General features: G+C 39.9%; 3 protein-coding genes and 1 long non-coding RNA gene across 5 annotated transcripts in view; 3 read left to right on the top strand and 1 right to left on the bottom strand.

Moving 5' to 3' along the window:
- The first annotated feature begins 1,513 nt into the window (after window positions 1–1,513).
- Window positions 1,514–4,375, top strand: Stip1 (Stress-induced phosphoprotein 1). Its single transcript, XM_046617748.2, has 3 exons — window positions 1,514–1,669; window positions 2,137–3,680; window positions 3,882–4,375. The coding sequence occupies exons 1-3, from the start codon at window positions 1,661–1,663 to the stop codon at window positions 3,952–3,954; spliced, it is 1,626 nt and encodes a 541-aa protein (XP_046473704.1). The 5' UTR covers window positions 1,514–1,660; the 3' UTR covers window positions 3,955–4,375.
- On the bottom strand, window positions 4,267–6,128 carry LOC124214961 (uncharacterized). Its single transcript, XR_006882240.2, has 2 exons — window positions 5,722–6,128; window positions 4,267–5,448 (listed from the first exon to the last, which is right to left on the bottom strand). It is a non-coding gene; the product is annotated as an uncharacterized lncRNA (long non-coding RNA).
- Mad (Mothers against dpp) lies at window positions 5,881–15,598 on the top strand. Of its 2 annotated transcripts, none has more exons than XM_046617750.2 (4): window positions 5,881–6,780; window positions 6,978–7,181; window positions 10,486–11,834; window positions 11,947–15,598. In XM_046617750.2, the coding sequence occupies exons 3-4, from the start codon at window positions 10,588–10,590 to the stop codon at window positions 12,104–12,106; spliced, it is 1,407 nt and encodes a 468-aa protein (XP_046473706.1). In that variant the 5' UTR covers window positions 5,881–6,780; window positions 6,978–7,181; window positions 10,486–10,587; the 3' UTR covers window positions 12,107–15,598. The 2 variants fall into 2 exon arrangements, with proteins under 2 accessions (XP_046473706.1, XP_046473705.1); XM_046617749.2 differs by having other exon boundaries at window positions 6,975–7,181.
- A 3,502-nt stretch (window positions 15,599–19,100) lies between these two features.
- Window positions 19,101–20,515, top strand: part of toc (toucan) — a 71,841-nt gene continuing 70,426 nt past the window's right edge. The window contains exon 1 of the mRNA XM_046618600.2: window positions 19,101–19,348. Coding sequence (XP_046474556.1) covers window positions 19,319–19,348 — 30 coding nt within the window. The 5' untranslated portion in view covers window positions 19,101–19,318. The remainder of the gene's footprint in view (window positions 19,349–20,515) is intronic.

Below are 20,515 nucleotides of genomic sequence, written 5' to 3'. Positions count from 1 at the left end.
CTCCGGTAAACTATTTTCACTTTCGCGTATGACGCGCGATAACGCCGTGAAAGACGAGTGTGTCGGTGCATACATGAGGCATCTGCCGAAATTATATGCACAGAGCCGTTCTCGACGTTAATAAATACGACGAGCTTAACGCTAAAGAATTACAATATACTTTCTCACCGCGGTACGGAATAACATCCGGTCAATTATAATTATAGCTCTGTAATGCGCGAAAATAAACGGGCCTTCGTGTTTGTACGAAATTAGCATGAACCGTTGGAGGGTCGAAAGCTGATATACCTGAATATGCTAGAGTAATTTATCGGTAGACATGAAATATGGATACATGAAAGTTGCGCAATTGACCCGATGACAAACACTTTTTGACAACATTGAAGTCCAGCGTTGTGTCATCGGAATGAGTACAAGAATTTTGTAGGGATGCCATCAGTGAACGTTACTTCTGTCATTGCGTACAGGATGTTTCTGGAAATTCTTGTGAGTTTTTCCTTTAGGTGTATCGGTATGAAGACAGAGGTGGGGCTAAAATGTAGACGGACTAGAAAATAGAAAGGTCGCAATACCGAATTTGTAAGAAGCTGAAAATTTGTTTCACAGAATTTTAACCAGTAGAAAGTTGAAATATAGTAAAGTCAAAACGTGAAAAGGTTTAAAGTATGGGAAACCAATACATGGAATCGTGACACTTCTAGATTTGAAACTCTACGAAATAAATGTTGATATTTTTCAAAATTCGCTGTTGTGACTCTTCCATTTTCTGATATTTCTCTCGATTTTTACCCCCACTCTATTATCTGTAATTCCTCCACGTCTTAAATTGTTCTCACAATTATTAGACAGAGGCAAACTGTATATATAATTTGTACGGGAAAACTGTGATACACACCATGGTACCTCGGAAAATATACAGCCACGAAAGAAAGGTAGCGATTGATTTACAGTCAATCGTGACCTGACATACGAGCTGAATAAATCTAGTTACAAATTCAGATGGCACAGCACTGCCTGAACGGTGAGAGGGATTAATACGTTTAGTTCATATTTTATTTTTGACCTGACGTAACATTTCGTGACAAGTCAAACGGTAAACCGTACATCAGAAATCATTAACGAATAACAACAACACATTCCAATCTGATTATTTCTCTCCTGAACGCGAGAATTTTTTTTTTTTTTTTTTTGGACGTATACAATCATTTTAAGACATCTTAGAGATTAGATATGAAAATCTGTTCGAAATGATAGAATAAACCTTTTTTAATCATAGTCTGTTTATTTTTCAGAATTGGCATGAGAATGAGAGAACTGCAATGAAACTTTTTTAAATCACGCGCGTCAGGGACATCAGTCGGTACTGTTATTTGCGGTCGGTAAGACTGCTCCACCGAGGATCGCGTGAACGATGGTAACCCGGCCATAATGGCTACCGAGTGCTCTACTCAAGGATGTGCTAAATCATCGCTATTTTGCGCATGTTCTGGTTCGTTCGATGGGCGCACGGCGCCAGCGGCGGTCCCTCGTATGCCAAACAAGAATACTTCCAGAGCTTTCTGCCTAAATCGTCGAAGCATTCGAAGCGGCACACAGGGAAAGAGTCAGACAGTTTTGATCGACGCGAGCGAACCTTAAGCGCACGGAAGTCACCGGCGTAATGGAAAAGGTAAAGTAAATAATTACGAGCGTAATTAATTTCCCAAAATTGCACAATCCGATCATTCGTAAATGTTTTCAAGGATACCTCTTCATTTTTCGCCGTAATTTCTCCGACGCACAAGATATATAACTACGCTCTCCGTCCTCACGATGCACGCGTTCGGGCTACGTCGTCGACCGTTGAAGCTCACGCGGCTTTGCAATCATTCCATTGTTACAAACGTTTTGTTTATTCCGCAATTTGTTTATCCGTTCCTTTGTCGATCGGCTAAATAGTCATTCACGTTGTCGCTGCGAATAAATTTATCCAAAAGCTCTCCGTTTTCCCGTATTTTTGCGACTGTTATTTGATAAAACGGTGATAGCATGACCATTACCGTGGTAAAAATGCTACTCCTACGTCAGTTTTGAACAACATTTTGTATTTTTTTCACTCCTGACAATAACCTCTGCAATGTTTGATTATCGCTCTAGGTGTCAGCACTGAAAGACAAAGGCAACGCCGCGCTGCAAGAAGGTAAATATGATGAAGCGGTCAAGTATTACACTGAGGCAATCGCCTTGGACGGTAGCAACCACGTATTGTATAGCAACAGATCGGCTGCTTATGCCAAAGCTGAAAAGTACGAGCAGGCGCTAGAGGATGCTGCGAAAACAGTAGAGCTAAAGCCTGACTGGGTTAAGGGCTACTCCAGAAAGGGTAGCGCCCTCGCGTACCTCGGTAGATTGGACGAATCGATAAAGGCTTACGAAGAGGGTCTCAAATTAGACCCTGATAATCAGCAGTTGAGGGAGGGCTTGTCCGAAGTGCAGGCGCAGAGGAGTGACGCAAATCCCTTCAACGCCCCAGATATTTTCGTAAAATTGCGCAGCGATCCAAGGACTAGAGCGTACCTCGATGACCCCGAGTATGTCAAACTGATCCAGGAGCTCAGAAGTAACCCCAGGGTTCTAGGCGCTAGGTTGCAAGATAATCGAGTACTTACGACCTTGAGCGTACTTCTTGGACTGAATCCTGGAGACATGGACGAGCCTATGGATGTCGACCCTCCAAAGCCTACGAGAGAGACTTCGCAGCCTACACAGGAAGCAAAACCCGAGAAAAAAGAGGATGAGAATCTTCCTGAAGAGAAGAAGGCGGCCAAACGAGAAAAAGAGTTGGGAAACGAAGCATATAAGAAGAAAAACTTCGAGGCCGCCTTGGAACATTATAATAAAGCCATCGAGCTTGACCCTACGGATATTACGTATCGAAACAATGTCGCAGCAGTTTACTTTGAGCAAAAAGAGTACCAAAAATGTATAGAACAATGCGAACAGGCCATTGAAGTTGGTCGGGAAAATAGGGCGGATTTTAAACTTATAGCGAAGGCGTTCACTCGAATTGGGAATGCCTATAAGAAATTAGAGAATTGGAAACAGGCTAAAGTTTATTACGAAAAATCTATGTCCGAGCACAGAACACCCGAGATTAAAACCCTCCTGTCCGATATCGATAAGAAAATTAAGGAGCAGGAGAGAAAAGCTTATATTGACCCGATCAAAGCTGAGGAAGAAAAAGAACTTGGCAACCAAAAGTTTAAGGACGGAGATTACGTCGGAGCAGTAAAACACTACTCAGAAGCCATTTTGAGAAACCCTGATGAGCCAAAATATTACAGTAACAGAGCAGCCTGTTATACTAAACTTGTAGCTTTTGACTTGGGGCTAAAAGACTGTGAGAAGTGCGTAGAAATTGACCCAAAATTCATCAAGGGATGGATAAGAAAGGGTAAAATCCTCCAAGGAATGCAGCAGCAAGGAAAAGCTCTGTCCGCTTATCAGAAAGCATTAGAAATAGACCCATCCAATAGCGAAGCGCTTGATGGCTACCGGTCCTGTACCGTCGCTGTTAGCTCCAATCCCGAGGAAGTCAGAAAGAGAGCCATGGCTGACCCGGAGGTTCAGAACATCCTCAGAGATCCTGCGATGCGTTTGATTCTTGAGCAAATGCAGAGCGATCCAAAAGCACTCCAAGAGTAAGTTTATTGTTATTTGCATAACCCATAGTTAATGATCTCAATTAATCTGGTTCAGAAAAGATGAATGTAGTGTAGAATCACGCTTCTTTCGATGACAGCTATACACCTTACTGAAGGTATACCATAGTACAAAATTCTCATGCGTAATTCTGTGATAATTTAGTTCATTTTAGTAATTCTTTCTTTAATCCTTTGCAGCCATCTGAAAAATCCTGACATTGCGGCAAAAATACAAAAGCTTCTTGAATCCGGACTTGTAGCAATACATTGAAAAAGACAGGGGAATGGAACAGCCAACAATATCTATAAGAATTTACCAGCTGTACCCGCCTTAGAAGATAACAACGTAATACAATATAACATTCTATCATCGCTGTGTTCCTTCATTACGATGAAGACGGCTTTACATTTAGTTAATGATACGTTAATTTTACAATTTTTATCGTATTCTACGTACAATTGGGTGAATGAGGTTTTCGACTCCAGCGAGTGCTTGCCTTTGCTGTTTTGTCTATTATATTGTATTGTGATGCGATTTGCTAGTCAAATCGGTCAAATACCTTTTCTCGATTTTTCAGAAAAATCTGCAAATACGAATTACGAATTTCCCAATGTCTGAAATTGGGCAAGTTTTTTGTATCAGTAAATAATTGAGCTAAAAGGAATAATAAATATTGTCGCATTGTACTTTACTACGAATAGTTTTATTTACTATATTGCTAAATTCGTTCCAAAGTTTACATATTTCCGTGTATAAATTATGTACCCCAAGATGGTACCATGCTGTCTATAAATTGTAATTTTACTTATCTCTTTCAAGTATTCCTGTATTTATTTTATTATTCTTTTCAACCTCGTTGCATAATTTTTCGTCTTCTCCACGTAAACTTGCAAGTGGTAGACTTTTTATATGTTGATGGGTATGCGTACAAGCAATCTATCGGGTGACGACTAACCAAATGATGAGTAAGGATATTACAGGAAAGAGAAAAGGAAAAAATAAATAAATACTAATTATGTGAAAAACGGAAAATATACTATGAAATAGTTCATAATGTATCTAATAATAAAAATAAGAAAAAAATTTTAATTTACTAGCCCATGAAGGCAAGTTCTGTGACGCATACGCTACATTTGGCATTAACATCCGATTCCTCCATCACCTGAATACATGTTGCGAGGGGAGAGACAAAGTGTCGTGTTTCAAGATAATCGAGGAATCAGGTGTAAATACCAGACACTAATAATATGTGAAACGTGATCTTTCCAAATTTTAACATGAAACTTCAACAGGAAAAGCCATCATATTCATCGTCGTACGTAGCCATTTTTTTTTTTTTTTAGGCAAATATTGATTACGATACTTTATCTTGAATTGTGCTGAAAAGTAAAGTACAACCGCTTATTATTTATTCCAATAAAGATAATAAATATAAATACATAATGTAAACATACTACATGCATATATAACAACATTATCTATATCTATTGATAATTAAAATATTGTATACACATATTTGTTCTTATTATGCCTCTGATCTTGTAAATACGTTGCATTGTGTTGTCAAAATATAGCATAGGCAAAAATAGCATGCAATTGCCAAAAATAAATGCAGAAATTGCGTTCTCTTTGCAGAGTTGATCTTACGGTATGACGTCCCATTTCGGAGTTTCGGGGGACTCCGTTAGTGCAGCAAGGCGAGCGATAAGGCCCTGAATACCTTATCATCATCTTTACATACATGCCCTACCAATTGGATGAATCCTGAAACGCCGTCGATGAATTTACAAAACAAGGTCAGCCCGACCGAGATAAAACAGTGGTTTCTTGCATGCCTAAAACGTGCGGAAACGTTTTGCGAGCATGGCAATTTCCTCTTCGACACAAAATATCAGTCCTTGACCGAAGGCTATCAAAGACGGTTACCCTAATGGGGTATTCGTGCGATGATGGGATTGCGTGTTGAACGCCTCCCGCCGATAAAGAAGCTACCGTATCGTTATAAACACGGCTTCTCAACGCCTCAGGCCCACTTACCTGCCGATCAATGGTCACGAAAATATGCCCCTGGGATAACAGACTAAGTTTTTTCGTCAACCTCGTAATTATCAGCGACGTTGAACACCCAGAGAATGCCTACATAAATCAATCGAACCAGTCAATCAGTTTCCCGTTTCACAACGGAGTCGCCAGACATCGTCGAGATCCGCGAACGACTAGCTGCTGCAGCTACTGCAGTAGCTGCAGTAGCTGAATGCGGTTTGCGGGGAGGGTCTGAAGCAAGCGCAACCCGTGCGGATATTCGATTAGCCAGAGAGGAGCCGAATGAGATGTGAAAAGGGGGGATTCGATCGCGTTGTAATGAGAATTGGTGCGAGCGCGGCGCACACGCGATTGTCGAGTGACGTGCGTCGGCGGTGCGCGCGTGTCGTCGACCGTTGGGTTAGTGGTTGGGATCGCCTCTGTTCTCGGTCACCGGGGGCGCCGGTAGCTCGGGCTATGGCTCTGCCTGTTTGAGCCTTCGAGCAGCGGCGGCGGCAGCATCAGCAGGCAGTCGAGGCAGTGACGCGCGTCGCCCGTAAACACGGCCGCCATAATGCTATGCGACATCATGGACGGTGGTGTGTAAACATTAGTGACAAATAACGTGCTCAAAAATGTGAATCGTTTCCCGAACTTCCGTTTCAGCAACGCGGGTGTTTAATCGTGCGTGTCGGCCAGTACTCCACAGCGCGCACCAGTCTCGCCGAACTCGGCCAGCAATTACGACCGTCGTCTTGCTCGATACCGCGGGTTAATCTTGTGCTTGTGCCCCTCGCGAGCCTGCTAGCCTCGCGAGGAGTAGTCGGTTCGTTCCTTCGACCGAGAGAGCCTAGCGCCGTCCACTGCATGCATGCCCACATTGGCGTGGGGCAGCGGCGACTGATTTCACACAATATCGGCCAGTCTGACGGACGGGGAGCGAATTCCGCCGATAGCCGAGGCGCATCGTATCGCCTACCTGCCTCGCTCGATCCGCACGAGAGTTTAGATCGATTCCGGGGGATTATCGAGCCTGCGTCGATCCTCGTTACGAAATACACGCATATCCACGAAGTGAGTGATTTTATTCCCCGGCATTGTTTTGTTTCGCATCCTTCTTTTTTCTATTTTTTTGTTTGATTCTTCTCATTTCAATATTACTTTACCTTCGCCGCAACTTACTTAACTTTGCGTTTACTTTTGCAATTTTTCTCACTATTCGCTTCTTCTTACATTCTTCTTCTTTTTATTTTCAATCGCCCTTAAAGCAGGGGATCGTCGGATCCTGAGGAGAACGTTGGGAGATTTACGCTACGAGTAACCGCCAACAAACAACAAACGCTCGCCGCACGCACTCTGACTCGTTGCAATTGACAGTGACGTATCTTTACTCGAGGTGCTTCTCGGAACCCCGTCCTTTCGCCAACTTAATCGTCGAAGGAGAAAAACCAGCAACTCGCATTCGCAGAGAGAACGTGAGTAAATGTTACATGTCACGAATTGCCACACAACTCGATTCATTCATACATTCATTCTCTTACGTAGAATATTCCACAGGGTTGTCGTTGTTGTTGTTTTTTTTTTTATCTTTTTTTTTTTTCTTTCTCCGTCGAAGTGTAAATTTATTTCAATTTTTCGTCCCAACAAGTTTCTAAGTGCTATCACTTTCACCCTGCAACGTATATAATATGTATCTGAACAATGAAACGATGCAAATTACATTGGTATACATCTCGAAACTAATTACCGATTTTCGAATGCTAAGAACAAATATCCACGTCCCTCGAATCGGATAATTCCAATATGAATTTTAAAGCCTGTCACTTGTTTTTTCAATTTGTGGGTTACGCTTTTTCATGTTTATTTATTCTCGCTGACCAAATCTTTTACCTCCGAGATCTGACCGTCTTGACCCACGATTTCACCCTGCACGCGGTACAGATTAGGTATGGAATAATTAATTGATTAACCAATTAAGAAACAGTTTCTTTTTCTGTGATTCGATAATTTTATTGTTTACTTTTCAATTTTCACACACGTACCGAAGTATACACGCGAACAACTCGTTACCGCGATTTATCAAACGTACACAACATCCGTGTAATTGGTTTTTTTATAATACGTAAAATTAAATTTCTTTATCGTTCGCAACAGTCTGCCACTATTATATGTACATTACATGTATAAGTATGTATAATTTACAGAACAGCGAGAGAGGGAGAGAAAGAGAAAAAGAGACTCGCGCGACGGATCAAAGAGGGGTGAGGGTAGGGCGGCGATCGCAATAATAATAGAATAAATAAAGAAATTCGATTGAAAGAAATATTCTCGGAACTGTAGTGCCGCTCTGCTCTGCTCTGCCACTTGCCCCGGGTAGTGATTATATATATATATATATAAAATATATATATATATGCATAGACACTTACACACGTATGCATATACATATATGTACCGTGGTGGTGCAGCAATGGAGAAGGAAGGAAGGAAAAACTGATCGACGAACACGTGTTAATTCGTATACGAAAGCAGCGGGAGTTCGTTTTCAAGTCTCATTTAAGCCGCGTTGTATTACACGCAATAGGGTTCAGACCCCATAGCTCTATGGCGTAAAGTTACGGGGGCGACGAGCGAGTCGTTTCTATCACTTTCGCGTTTTTGTTTTGGTTTTTTTTTATTTTTTTTTTTATTTTTTTGTTTCATTCAAAGAAGATTGCATTTGCAACCGTGCGACGCGCTCTGTATCGAAATTCCTACAGGTATCCATTGACGAATCGCCGTTCGTAGATATACAGAGTTTGGGATTTCTTTTGCTCTATATTTCGAACGATCGGTCGAATTATTATAGTCGCAACATCCTGTCCGCGTGTAATAATAATACCAGGTGGGTGAGAGAGAAAAAATTCTTGCAGGCGTGAGTCGTCTGGCGCAGTTTTGCGAAAATTTTTCATTTCAGTACAATTTGTTGGAAAGTTGCAAAGCAATATGATGCGTCGAAGGTGAACAGTCGTGTTCCACGTAACGGCACGGCCGAAACTCTGAATGACCGAACGTAATGAATGACGTACGTGTACATGTATTTATACGTTTGTACATATACGCATGCGTTTGTTAATTTCTTTTTCTTTTCTCGTATTATGTTTTATCAATATATTCTTATTATTGCCCATTTATCATCGTCATTTGATTTCGTTGAAGTGCTCGGCAAGTGCAATGACTCACTGTAAGCGGAAAAACGGCAACTGATAGGAAGGGTGAACGAGCACGTTGCTACGCCCGCCCCTTGCCCGCCAACCTTATACTCTACTCTACTCTCTTATTATACGCTCCTCTAACACACTGCGCGTGTAATTTCGCGCCGTTTTTTTTACTACCGCGCCACGTCAGTTACTCTATTCATGTACATATGTACGTACATACGTTCCTCTTACGCATATTACACGTAACACGAACACGCGCGGAAAGGCGCACGCGTATCTATCCAACGCTTTGCATTAAACCCTGTTTCATTAAATTCTGTGTATAAAATATAGTGGATTCTGCAGACCGCGCGGTGCTACGCGGAGTTCGCAAACGGCGCGCAGAGCGAAGATCCATACTTTGAACCTCCACGAAATTACGTACTTCAATTGGAACGTATAAAACATATAATGTATATAATTCTAATTTGGTGTAAAGAATAAAAATAGATCACAGGTGGATCAAAAGTTTATCACCGCGTCGGGGAAAGAAAAAAATCTATTATTCTTACCGCCGACTATATAATTGTTTAGTTATAGGCTACTTTTCTCTTTGGGTATATAATCACGTTAAAAAGCCGTTGTAAAATTTTTATCTCAAATCCTTCAAAACCAGTTTCTTCAACTCTACGGATCGCCACTAAATTGCGGACAACTTTTGGTAAATATGTGCTGCACATTCTACAATCTTTTTCGGGTGTTCGGTTTGCAATGTAAATATTACACATATCACGCAAATATATTTATATGAATATATGTATTTATTTGTAAAAAAAATGCTGACGGTTAGCCAAACGATTAATCACGATCGCCTGCAGATGTTTACTCAACTGCGTCACCAAAAAACACTCATATAATATGAGACAATAGAACACTCATAGACTATTATTATTATTATTATTACTATCATCTGTGAACGAATCGAACGGTAGATATTTGAAAAAATTGCCAGGTCTTCGGAGTTACGAGAATCTTAATTAACGGCTTGCCAACATAATGCGCTGGAGACACAATGAATAACCATCGAGGTATCGAGTGTTCGCAGAAACTTTGAAATTCAGGCATTCGTTCAACCTGTTCCGCAGGGTTTCATTACCTGAGAACGCTCGACGACCCTTCTTCCACCTGACTGACCCGTAACTAATTTGAACCCTGCAATCCCCATCAGCTGGCTATTGTTTTTCCGTAGTTCAAATATTTTTGCAAGATCGTGTCAACCAATGAATTGAATTGTAGTATTTTATGAACAGACGGTGATTATAGATGAACACATATTAGAGTTGAGAAATTATCTTTCAACCGAATATGTGACTGATGTAAACAAAATTTATTTGTTTCGTGACGCTTAAACTAAACATATAAAATCTAACCGCGGTGATTTATGTCCAACTTCGATATCTCTAAAACTGGTATCGTGGCGGATTATGGAGGAAAGATGAAAAAATTCTGTTAATTTCTCTAAAGAATTTTTATACCAACGAACAATGCACCAGCAATCGAATTGAACAAAAAAAAAATAAAAATTCCGTTTCGTTTTCAGGTGGAAGGTGGAGACGGAGGAGGTCTTAATACTCGCGAACAGAATTCAAACCCCGGAATCGACGACCGTTTTGAAAATATTCTGAGCCAGTAATAAATCGCGATGGACGACGAGGAGGGTTCGTCGAGTTCGGGTCCGATGTCGTCCCTGAACAGTTTGTTCTCGTTCACGAGTCCGGCGGTAAAGAAACTGCTGGGATGGAAGCAGGGCGACGAGGAGGAAAAGTGGGCCGAGAAGGCGGTCGACTCGCTTGTGAAGAAACTGAAGAAACGAAAGGGCGCGATCGAGGAACTCGAGCGAGCTCTGAGCTGCCCTGGGACGCCGAGCAAGTGTGTGACGATACCTCGGAGCCTGGACGGTCGGCTCCAAGTCTCGCACCGGAAGGGTCTGCCGCACGTAATCTACTGTCGCGTGTGGCGGTGGCCGGATCTTCAGTCGCACCACGAGCTCAAGCCCCTCGAGCTCTGCCAGTACCCCTTCTCGGCGAAGCAGAAGGAGGTCTGCATCAACCCGTACCACTACAAACGCGTCGAGAGTCCGGTTCTCCCGCCCGTTCTGGTCCCCCGACACTCCGAGTTTGCCCCGGGCCACTCGCTCCTTCCCTTCCAGCAGCTTCCGGAGCCGACAATGCCGCACAACGTCTCCTACTCGTCGAGCGGCTTCAACTCGGGGACAGGCGTCGGCGTGAACCCGACGTCCCCGCTCTCCTCCGTCGGCTCGGTGCCCAGTCCGGGCAGCACGACATCGCCGAACCCGCAGAGCCCTTACGGTAGTAACGGCCTGCCGGAAACACCACCGCCGGCTTATTCCCCTCCGGAAGACGGCTCGCAACACGGACAGTCGCCGCCTCCTGACGCCACGGCGATGGATACGGGTGGCTCCGCCGAGGTAGCACCCGTTTCGTACCAGGAGCCACCCTATTGGGCATCGATAGCCTACTACGAGCTGAACTGCAGAGTCGGGGAGGTCTTCCACTGCCAGTCGCACTCCGTTATCGTCGACGGATTCACCAATCCCAGTAACAATTCGGATCGGTTTTGCCTTGGGCAGTTGTCGAATGTAAACAGAAATTCGACCATAGAGAACACCAGGAGGCACATAGGAAAGGGGGTTCACCTCTACTACGTCGGCGGTGAGGTGTACGCCGAGTGTCTATCCGATTCGGCCATTTTTGTACAGTCCAGGAATTGTAATCACCATCACGGATTTCATCCCAGCACCGTATGCAAAATACCACCAGGATGCTCGTTGAAGATATTCAACAATCAGGAGTTCGCGCAGCTACTCTCGCAGAGCGTTAATCACGGATTTGAGGCCGTCTATGAGTTGACCAAAATGTGCACTATTAGGTGGGCCGAGAAGACCTGTTCTACCTATTTTGTCTTTATTAGTAGCAGAGAAAACCCCACTTTCAATAATTCCAGTCGAGCTCACAATCTCAACTTGAATTCTTATTTTTAGGATGTCTTTCGTCAAGGGTTGGGGCGCTGAATACCATCGCCAAGATGTCACCTCGACTCCGTGCTGGATTGAAGCGCATCTTCACGGCCCTCTCCAGTGGCTAGATAAAGTTTTAACCCAAATGGGTTCACCCCACAACGCGATAAGTTCCGTGTCGTAGACGTTATTGGAAACTTGTCGTTCGCGCGCGTTCGATGAAGCAATCGCATGCGTATGCGGTCAGAGAAATGCCGCCGAGACTTCCGTCATCCTTAGAAATTTATTTTCCAAATACCCCCAAGCGATAGAGAGAAACTAATGATGATCCTTCAATGAGTACGTGGTTTAACGGAAGTAGAAAAAAAGAAGAAAACACAGATCAATGACGCGCCAATGAGTAATTGAAATTAACTTTACGTTTTTATTGAATTATATAGTATATATGATAATGCATAAGATATATAAAAAGAGAAACAATGATGATAATAAAAATAATAATAACAACAATAACAATAATAATAATAAAAGTAAATAGAAGAAATAAATGAATTTAAAATGCGTATTTGGCATTTGTCAAAGGGCGTTTTACCGTCGCAAAATTTGTTCATCGTCAATTGTATATAGAGAGGGTATTAACTACAGTGGATAGATAATCATTCACACTTCTATATCTATACATTTCATACACGTTAAAAATGATCCCAACTGTATACACCGATTGAAATTCGCTGGTCAAATTTGTATCAGGGTGTAAAAGAAAAGAGTAAACATGACGTAGTACAATTTATTTTGTCCATTATAGAAATATTACTGTTTTGAAAATTTATGAGCTTGGGTAACCTGGGGATTTTTTTTTTTCTTTTCAAATCCATTTAAGTTTCTGGTCCAAGATTATTTATGAATACTTATTTTATTACTGTCCGGAATAATGCCGCGTTTTCGTATTTTTGTGCACATTACTTCAATAAATACTTTTTATCTATTCTTCTCAAGCTGACTACGTTCATTTTACGTTTTTATATCTGTTTCGTACTACAAGAAAAAAAATCACAACTTCATTGCATTTAATATACAGTAGAAGACAGCTCCTGCGAACTTGATTGATTCCGCGCTAAACAATCAACCGATTCTTGTAAATAAATAGTATATTGATCAATACTGATTTGCTTGGCATCTTTGCACAGAGTTTTTATGCAGACAATTTGCTGACAGAGATTTGCTGCACCTTTTGTGCCTCGTAAGCACTATACTCTGTTTTTGATATCTACGTTTGAAAGCTTTGTCTCTTCAATATCTCATCTGTTGTGGTCAGAGGTCTTCACCATAGTGCTACTCACTCACTCACTCACTCACTCACTCGTAAGATTTATGTAACTGACTATGAAAATTGAAACAATGATCGATTATTCTGACTTTCTAATTAACCATTCAACTAAAACCCTTCCCTCGCTACAAGGTAAATAATTCGCCACGATGAAATTTATTAATTTTTTATCAGTGTTTGTCAATCCTTTTAAACACCATAGGTACTTTGATCCGTATTCCATGATGTTATGCACATCTGAATGTTCTTATGACTATTCAGTTGTGAGTAATTTCTACTAGTTTGTAAGTTACGCACAACTGTACACGGCTATTCAACAGATCAAAATTACACTTTCGATCATGTCAAGATGTGATTTGAATACAACTGCAAAAATTATAACGCGATTAATTTAGGCGAGGGTTGATTCTTTTTTTAAACAATCTTGATTCTACCCTGACAACATTCATATGTGTATAAAACATTTAGAGAAAAGACAAGATATGAACAATAATAAATAAGTGAAATAACGTATAGTTTGCATCGATAAAAATTGTCTCTATGTAATAACCATAAACTCTGCCTAATACGATAAAGATTACGTTAATTATGCACGGGTCAAAATTTGCCATATAAGGAAAGTGTTGTTGTTATCAAGTGGTGTAAAAATTTAGCTATTCAGAAATTTTTATCCGGTTAATATTTTAGTACGGTTGCATCATTTCGTCTAGCCATATTGCTTACAGATCATGTGAACAATGGTATACATTTGTGCTTCGTAAGGATTTCTCATTTTGGTGTGTCATTTAAACGCTTTATTCGCTAAAGAATACATTGAACAAAGAAAGTAAAGAGTAAAATCTAAATGGTCCTAGTAAAAACGAATGAAAGTACGTACCGAATAAGAATTATTTTCATTATTACTGTTATCAATATCGAAAAAAAACGATATACAGATATTATTATTATTATTCCTAAGTAATTTGCCATCTACAAAAAAAAAAAAAAAAAAAAAAAAAAAAACAAAAAGAAAGAAAGAAAGAAAAAGGAGTGTACAGCATCGGAGGAGATACTTACAATTATTACTATTAATATTACTGCATTAGGTTACGGTATACGGTAAGGTAAATTATGCACCTTATGTAAAAACTATATTATAATAGAATAAGGAATGATATTTTTTAATGCAATTTGTGTCTTATGAATTATGATATTTTATTCTATATACAGCGATGCGGAACGCGACATAGATTATATGTATACTTGAATATATATATATATATATACAGTACATCCATACACGTACGTGCAGATAGCGATGTATATAGTTCGAGGATCGTAAACTGCAGAACTCGCCCCTAATTGAGCCAAGTACTGTAATAGCTGTGTGTATGTGTTGGATGTTTGTTCGTTTTATGGTTCTGTGTGTACGTGCGGTCGTTGTGATAAAAAGAATTGGAAAGAAAAAATTGACAAGATGAGTAAAAGTAGGTAAAACGATATTGCGCATAGTGATACGGAACACCGGGCGATTAATAGACACGTGAAATTTTGATTGGAACAAAGGATACCTCGTTGTAATGAATCTGTGCGTTTGTTTGCTGTACTTGTAAATTACTTCCTCATTTTGTTTGCGTCTGTATACCTATGTGTGTTTGCACGAAATAACGGGAAGCCAAGAAGCCTAACGTTACCCATTTTCGAACCGGTATATAAGCCAGACAATACCTTCTCCTCAGAAAACTGGACTGCAGAATAAATTTAAGTTAATTAACTTGGACGACGGGGTTGCGGATCGTTTTGAACCTCGAGATATGTCGCGAATATTGACAAAAAGGAAATGAATATGAGACGTCAGACGTACTACGATCAAAACTAAACAAAAAAGTACAATGTGTTTCAATCGTGAATATTCTAAAATAAATTTGAAAGTCGGTCGGCGTTTATTGAAGTTTTAAGCCACTTGCAGCCCCGGTAATGTAACGTGAGGCTTACCGCTCTGACTCGACTAATCTTTGAAGTTAGAAATCAAGTAATGAAAAGCAAACTGATATTTCAATGCAACAAATTGGGCGCCGATCTCATGTTGACCAATAATTGAAATAATTTAGGTCTCAACTGCGCCTGATAAACTATTACCTTTCATGGTAAACCGCACAATTTCATAATCTTTTTCCGTTTATCAGTTTTCAAATAGCTTGTTACGTACATGTAATATTATTGAGTATAATACAACTATATTAAGGGTTTGACGCGCATTTTAATAACTGATATAATAGCTTTTTAACGTATACCTTAGCCGTTCAATATCACGTACGTTTACATTAAATTTACATTTACAATAACAACAAATATAAAGTTATAGTTGAATTTATATACAATATTCTCTTTACGCTAATTATTGTAATCATTATCTTTGTATTCAGCTGATGCGTCGTTCTGATGGTCGCATTGATGATATTTTTTTAAATTTTCTATTTTTTTTTTTTTTGTCTTCTACTTTCTCATTTCAACTCATTTGCTGCATGACAATATAAATATTATATACCTATATATATTACAAATACCGATAATAAAGAGTGCCACTTTTGTCACAGAGATGACAAAATTTGATGCTGCCGAAGTGCCTAGCTGTGATCTTTTGCTACCAAATTTTTTGCAAAATGTAAACACTTAATTTTTCAATCTCGAATACAATAATTCGGTGGTATCTAACCTCAACAGACTTCAGAATTAGTATTCCAAAAGCAACGACGAACAGTAAACGAAACGTGTTTTTGCGATATTACAATCATATGCAGTCTTGAAAACGTCGGCGCCGGTCGTGCTCAGAAAAAAAAAAAATTAAAAAAATAAAATGACTTATGATCTATATGAAAAATGCCAAAATGTGCTTCTCTGTTGTTGAAAAATGGAAACGAAAACAACAAGTCGTGTGCTTAAATATTAATTAGTCAAATATTACAAATTATAGATAATATATATATATACACACATATATATATATATATACATACATAAATTTGAGGTATTTACAAAGTTAAGTATAAAAATATATGAATTCAAGAAAGGGAGTACAAGTGTAAGAATTAAAGTAGTTAATAATAAATGCTGCTTATTTACTCTGAGGCATAAAAAAAAACCCGCCATTGTTCATTCCATGCCGTTTCGCGATTATTGTAATTGCGTCGTAAATATTGTAACCGTGTCTCTTTGTGTTTACTATGCATTTTCCTGTTTTTCTTCTTGTTCAACATAATAAAATATCACGTCATACGTATGTATTTTTGACATTTTTCATTCCAGTCAGATGTATCCTTACGTTCACCGACGTTGCCCTGTCAACATGCTATATTTCAGGGGTTTTTCGCAAAGAGACACGGCAGTATGTTTAGTTGCCTATCGTCACGTTTTACCGATGCGAAGAACAAAACATTAATAGTGCCGGATTCTGAATTACCGTCAACTGCCACGGTCGGTACTGCAGATTTAAAGCTTATCCAACACACTTCGATGCTTGCGCTGTATTATCCGTTTGGCACGTAGGCACCAAATTTTTTAAATCCTGCCTTTCCAAGAAATGCACAAACAAATTAGTCGAAAATATTCTCAGAGCAAGCAATTGTGCAATTGTTAATTCTGTTTCCACTAATATGAAGACAGTCTTGCACGATAATTGAAAATAAAAGATTTGTCGCGACGATCTTTTCCAAAGGTGTAAGAATTGATTTTGTGCCCTGGATTTTTTTTTTTTTTTTTTCGTTTGGTCAATTTCTGTACAGAACGAAATTTGAAAAACAAAAAATCACATTCATAGTAAACGCAATGCGTCGGCCCAGCCGCTGTATATTTATATAAAATACGAAAATTCCATCCATATTACAATTGCAGAGGATCAAAAAATAGTACCCAAATAAAAAAAAAAAAAAAAAACGATATTTTTCTTCACTTTCATCATCGCAGCATGATAATCACATTAGTCGGCATCCCGTATACCTAGTAAAACGACAGTATTTGCCTAATTGCGAGCACACATGTGGTTGTGTGTATTTCGCACTTTCGTTCCAAGTACGCAGCAGCTGCTTCTCGCATAGTACGAGTGTAGTTTGTATTATACCTATCTTACCAACGGAGTTGATGGTGTATTTTTGTCTTTTACCACGGCGCCGCAGCTTGCGCGGAAATTAGCTTGAATATATTCGCACACTCTCCGTTCCTCGTTTCTTGGAATGCAATTCACGTTTTGGTTCAATATCGGATCTCAAACGCTGTTTGTTCACAATTATCGAGAGTAATCTCACGAAGAGATATGCAATAAATATCTGGAATTTTGAATGTCACAATGTTTGCGAAGTCGGTTGATTATTTTTCAATACACATCGGCGAAACCAATCAAGTACCGTATCGTTTATTCATATCGAATAATTATTCAGACACTTGCAGGATCTGATTTTTTTACCGTTCCGAAATACTAACACATGAAATCATAGCGTTCGCTGTACACATTTGATATCAGCGTGACAATGAAGAATAAAACGCGTATAATCAGTTCTTCATAACCGTCGACTTTTCGTCTCACGATCGATTTGAATGACCCTTTGCAGACTAATTGCACCCCGAAGAATGGAAAAAGGCTTTTAAAAAATCATAGGATCAACCTCTGAGAAAATATCTCGAAATTTCTGGATTTCCAAATTCTTAGTCGGAGGACTTTGCCACAAGTTGCTGTCATGCATATTTGAGAAGCAAAGATAACACAGCGTTGCAATCGATTGACCTTCGCGGTGAATTTCTCGCTTTGACATTTATCGCTGGTCAATCTATTATTCATACAAATGACAGAGTTGATTTCTAAAACATTTTCTTAACGCAATCGCTTCTCTGTGGAAAATCTACTAAACATAGTATCTTCATTAGTCTATTTCCATTTTTATCAATTGGCCACAGTTTTCCCATAACATAGAAAATGTGTTACAGTAACAGCTATGAATAGTTACACGGATTGATTTAACCATTTTTCAATGTATTACTAATTGAAAAAAAAAACAAATAAAAATGGAGAAATTAAATGTTAATGTAACAATTTAAATGTTGATATTACTAAAATGTGTTTCATATTCACTAAAAGAAATGTAACAAACAATACAAATGTAAAGTGGACCAGCCGGGTCATTATGTTTAGTTACATTTTTCTGACAGTGATATTACGTGTCAATTACTTTTTGTCCTCTCCGAGTACAAAAGTAGGTACTTTTTTTACGGGAGTGTTTATAGTCAAGGCGTGCAGGTCTGCAGACACGGATCAAGTGCGTCCGATATGAATTTTTTGCCACCTGCAAATGTCAGTCGAGCTCGTAACGAGCCGCGATCAATGAAATCGATCAAACGATCGATACAGTCGGTGAACAATACGCCATATTGTTTACGATACATGCCGCCCGTACATACATCTATCACAACATATACGTCGCTCAGGAATCGACTATAAACGAACGGGCGGATAAGTACGAGAAAGAAAAGAAAGAAAAACCGATTGGCCAATAAAAGAAACTACAATAGAATACAACGTGATGGATTACATATCGGCCGTAACAATGAGCTTGATTTCATCGTGATACGTTATTAATCCTTATTATTAACCGGCCCAAACACACCTTATTATGCGGATGATGTTGGCCGCTGTTATTGCCGGTCTCCCCCCCGTTCCGGGCGATGATTGGCCGTTTTTAAATTCGCGATATTATTTACCCGTATTTACCGACGCGATTTAAGAGCCAGAAACCGCCTGCGATGATGACCTTTAAGCGCGCCTATCGCTCTCCGGGCTCTTCGCGCTTCCATCCTCCTCTCGGCTTCTATTAGCTTTGGAGTTTGTTTTCTACACGCGATTTCTTCTTCCCTACTCCCGCACCGTGGTTAGAGGTACCAATATACCGCACTCGGGGAGCCGCTCAGTTTCAGTTTAGCCGGCACGGAAACAGGTGCTCGTGGCTCATCTTTCGCGTTTGCAATACCGTTTGTGCATTACTGCAGTGTTTAAATCCGGCTCGATCGTTGTCCAGGCTCGGTGCAGACCGGTGCTTCGAGCCCATGGAAAATCACCGGAAAAAAAGGAAATTGGTAAGCCATTGCCGTTGTGCAACGTTATTTGTTCGTTCAATTTTTTTCACCGCACATTTTAAATCGCCCGCGTTTTTTCGTACGAGAGATAATCAAATTCGTCTACATTCCGTTATCTCGTAGGCGTGAAATTATTTATTATACCTACATGGAATAGAAAAACGATCGTGACGATTTCACCTGCATTCGTCGAAACAAAAGTATTGTATGTAATAATAGTAATAATAATAATAATATATAGCCACAATTTCTACTTCGATATCTTTCATTTTTCGTTAAACATCGCGGAGAACTCGTGCGTGAAGATCAAGTGCGATTGACAGTGAGATTTATAGAAATTTTCATTTCCGATCAACGAGTGATTGACTGAAGTGTGTCAGGAGTGTTTATTCTCTACTTCGAACCTGTATACAGGCCGTTCCTTTCTAACGGATAGTTTTCAAAAATCTCAACCCCCAACTTACAAGTTTGTCCGCCTGAGGTGTGAAAATATTTTCACCCTCGTACCAACCATCGTATCATATTTCAAAATTTTTTCCAACTCAGCTTGAAAATGTTCATTGCTGCGGTAATCGGGTAATTTTTTTCGCTCAAATTGGCGGTATTACATTTATATACCCGTGTTGTCTTGTCGATAACTTGGTTTGAAACGGCTTTTTAATCGGTTAACGTGACTGAACGAGACTGTCAAAAGGCTAAAGTTCGATAATATTTTATCGAAGTCTCTGCGGCAGAGCTCCTGCTGAGATCATAATTTACCGTTTCAATTATTTCTCTCCATTACACACGCTGTGCTACACGAGCCAGTCGTAATTGAGGGTCGAGTGCTTAACCGTAATTATTTGAAATCGATAAACAGCGGGTGACCTGTTGTGTAGGTACACGAGACCCTCGAAGCCGAGTTGCCACGTTGCGAATGCATAATCTATCGATATCTCACACATGCATATTGTACGTGTGAATTTCACACAGAAGCCTTATCTTCACGCAAACTGCGTATCGGTTGCGCTGCGTGCAGTTTCAGGTCAAAACAGCGATGTTAACACTTGTAAAAACCCGATGTGTACTCGCAATTGCATTGTAAGAATGATCAAAACCAATCGATTTTCGATTAAATCGATTATTTTTCCAGCTCGATTAATCGACCGACTCGATTATTTTTCTTCA

This window comes from Neodiprion pinetum, chromosome 3 (genome assembly GCF_021155775.2).
Source record: "Neodiprion pinetum isolate iyNeoPine1 chromosome 3, iyNeoPine1.2, whole genome shotgun sequence".
NCBI lineage: Eukaryota > Metazoa > Arthropoda > Insecta > Hymenoptera > Diprionidae > Neodiprion > Neodiprion pinetum.
This window is presented reverse-complemented; position numbering and strand designations above follow the sequence as displayed.

Bases quoted from the DNA above. Each gene is read 5' to 3' on its own strand.
- Stip1 (XM_046617748.2), top strand. The intron at 3,681-3,881 runs GTAAGTTTATTG...AATCCTTTGCAG, and splicing joins GATCCAAAAGCACTCCAAGA to CCATCTGAAAAATCCTGACA.
- Mad (XM_046617750.2), top strand. From the start codon at position 10,588: ATGGACGACGAGGAGGGTTCGTCGAGTTCGGGTCCGATGTCGTCCCTG. The intron at 11,835-11,946 runs GTGGGCCGAGAA...TCTTATTTTTAG, and splicing joins ACCAAAATGTGCACTATTAG to GATGTCTTTCGTCAAGGGTT.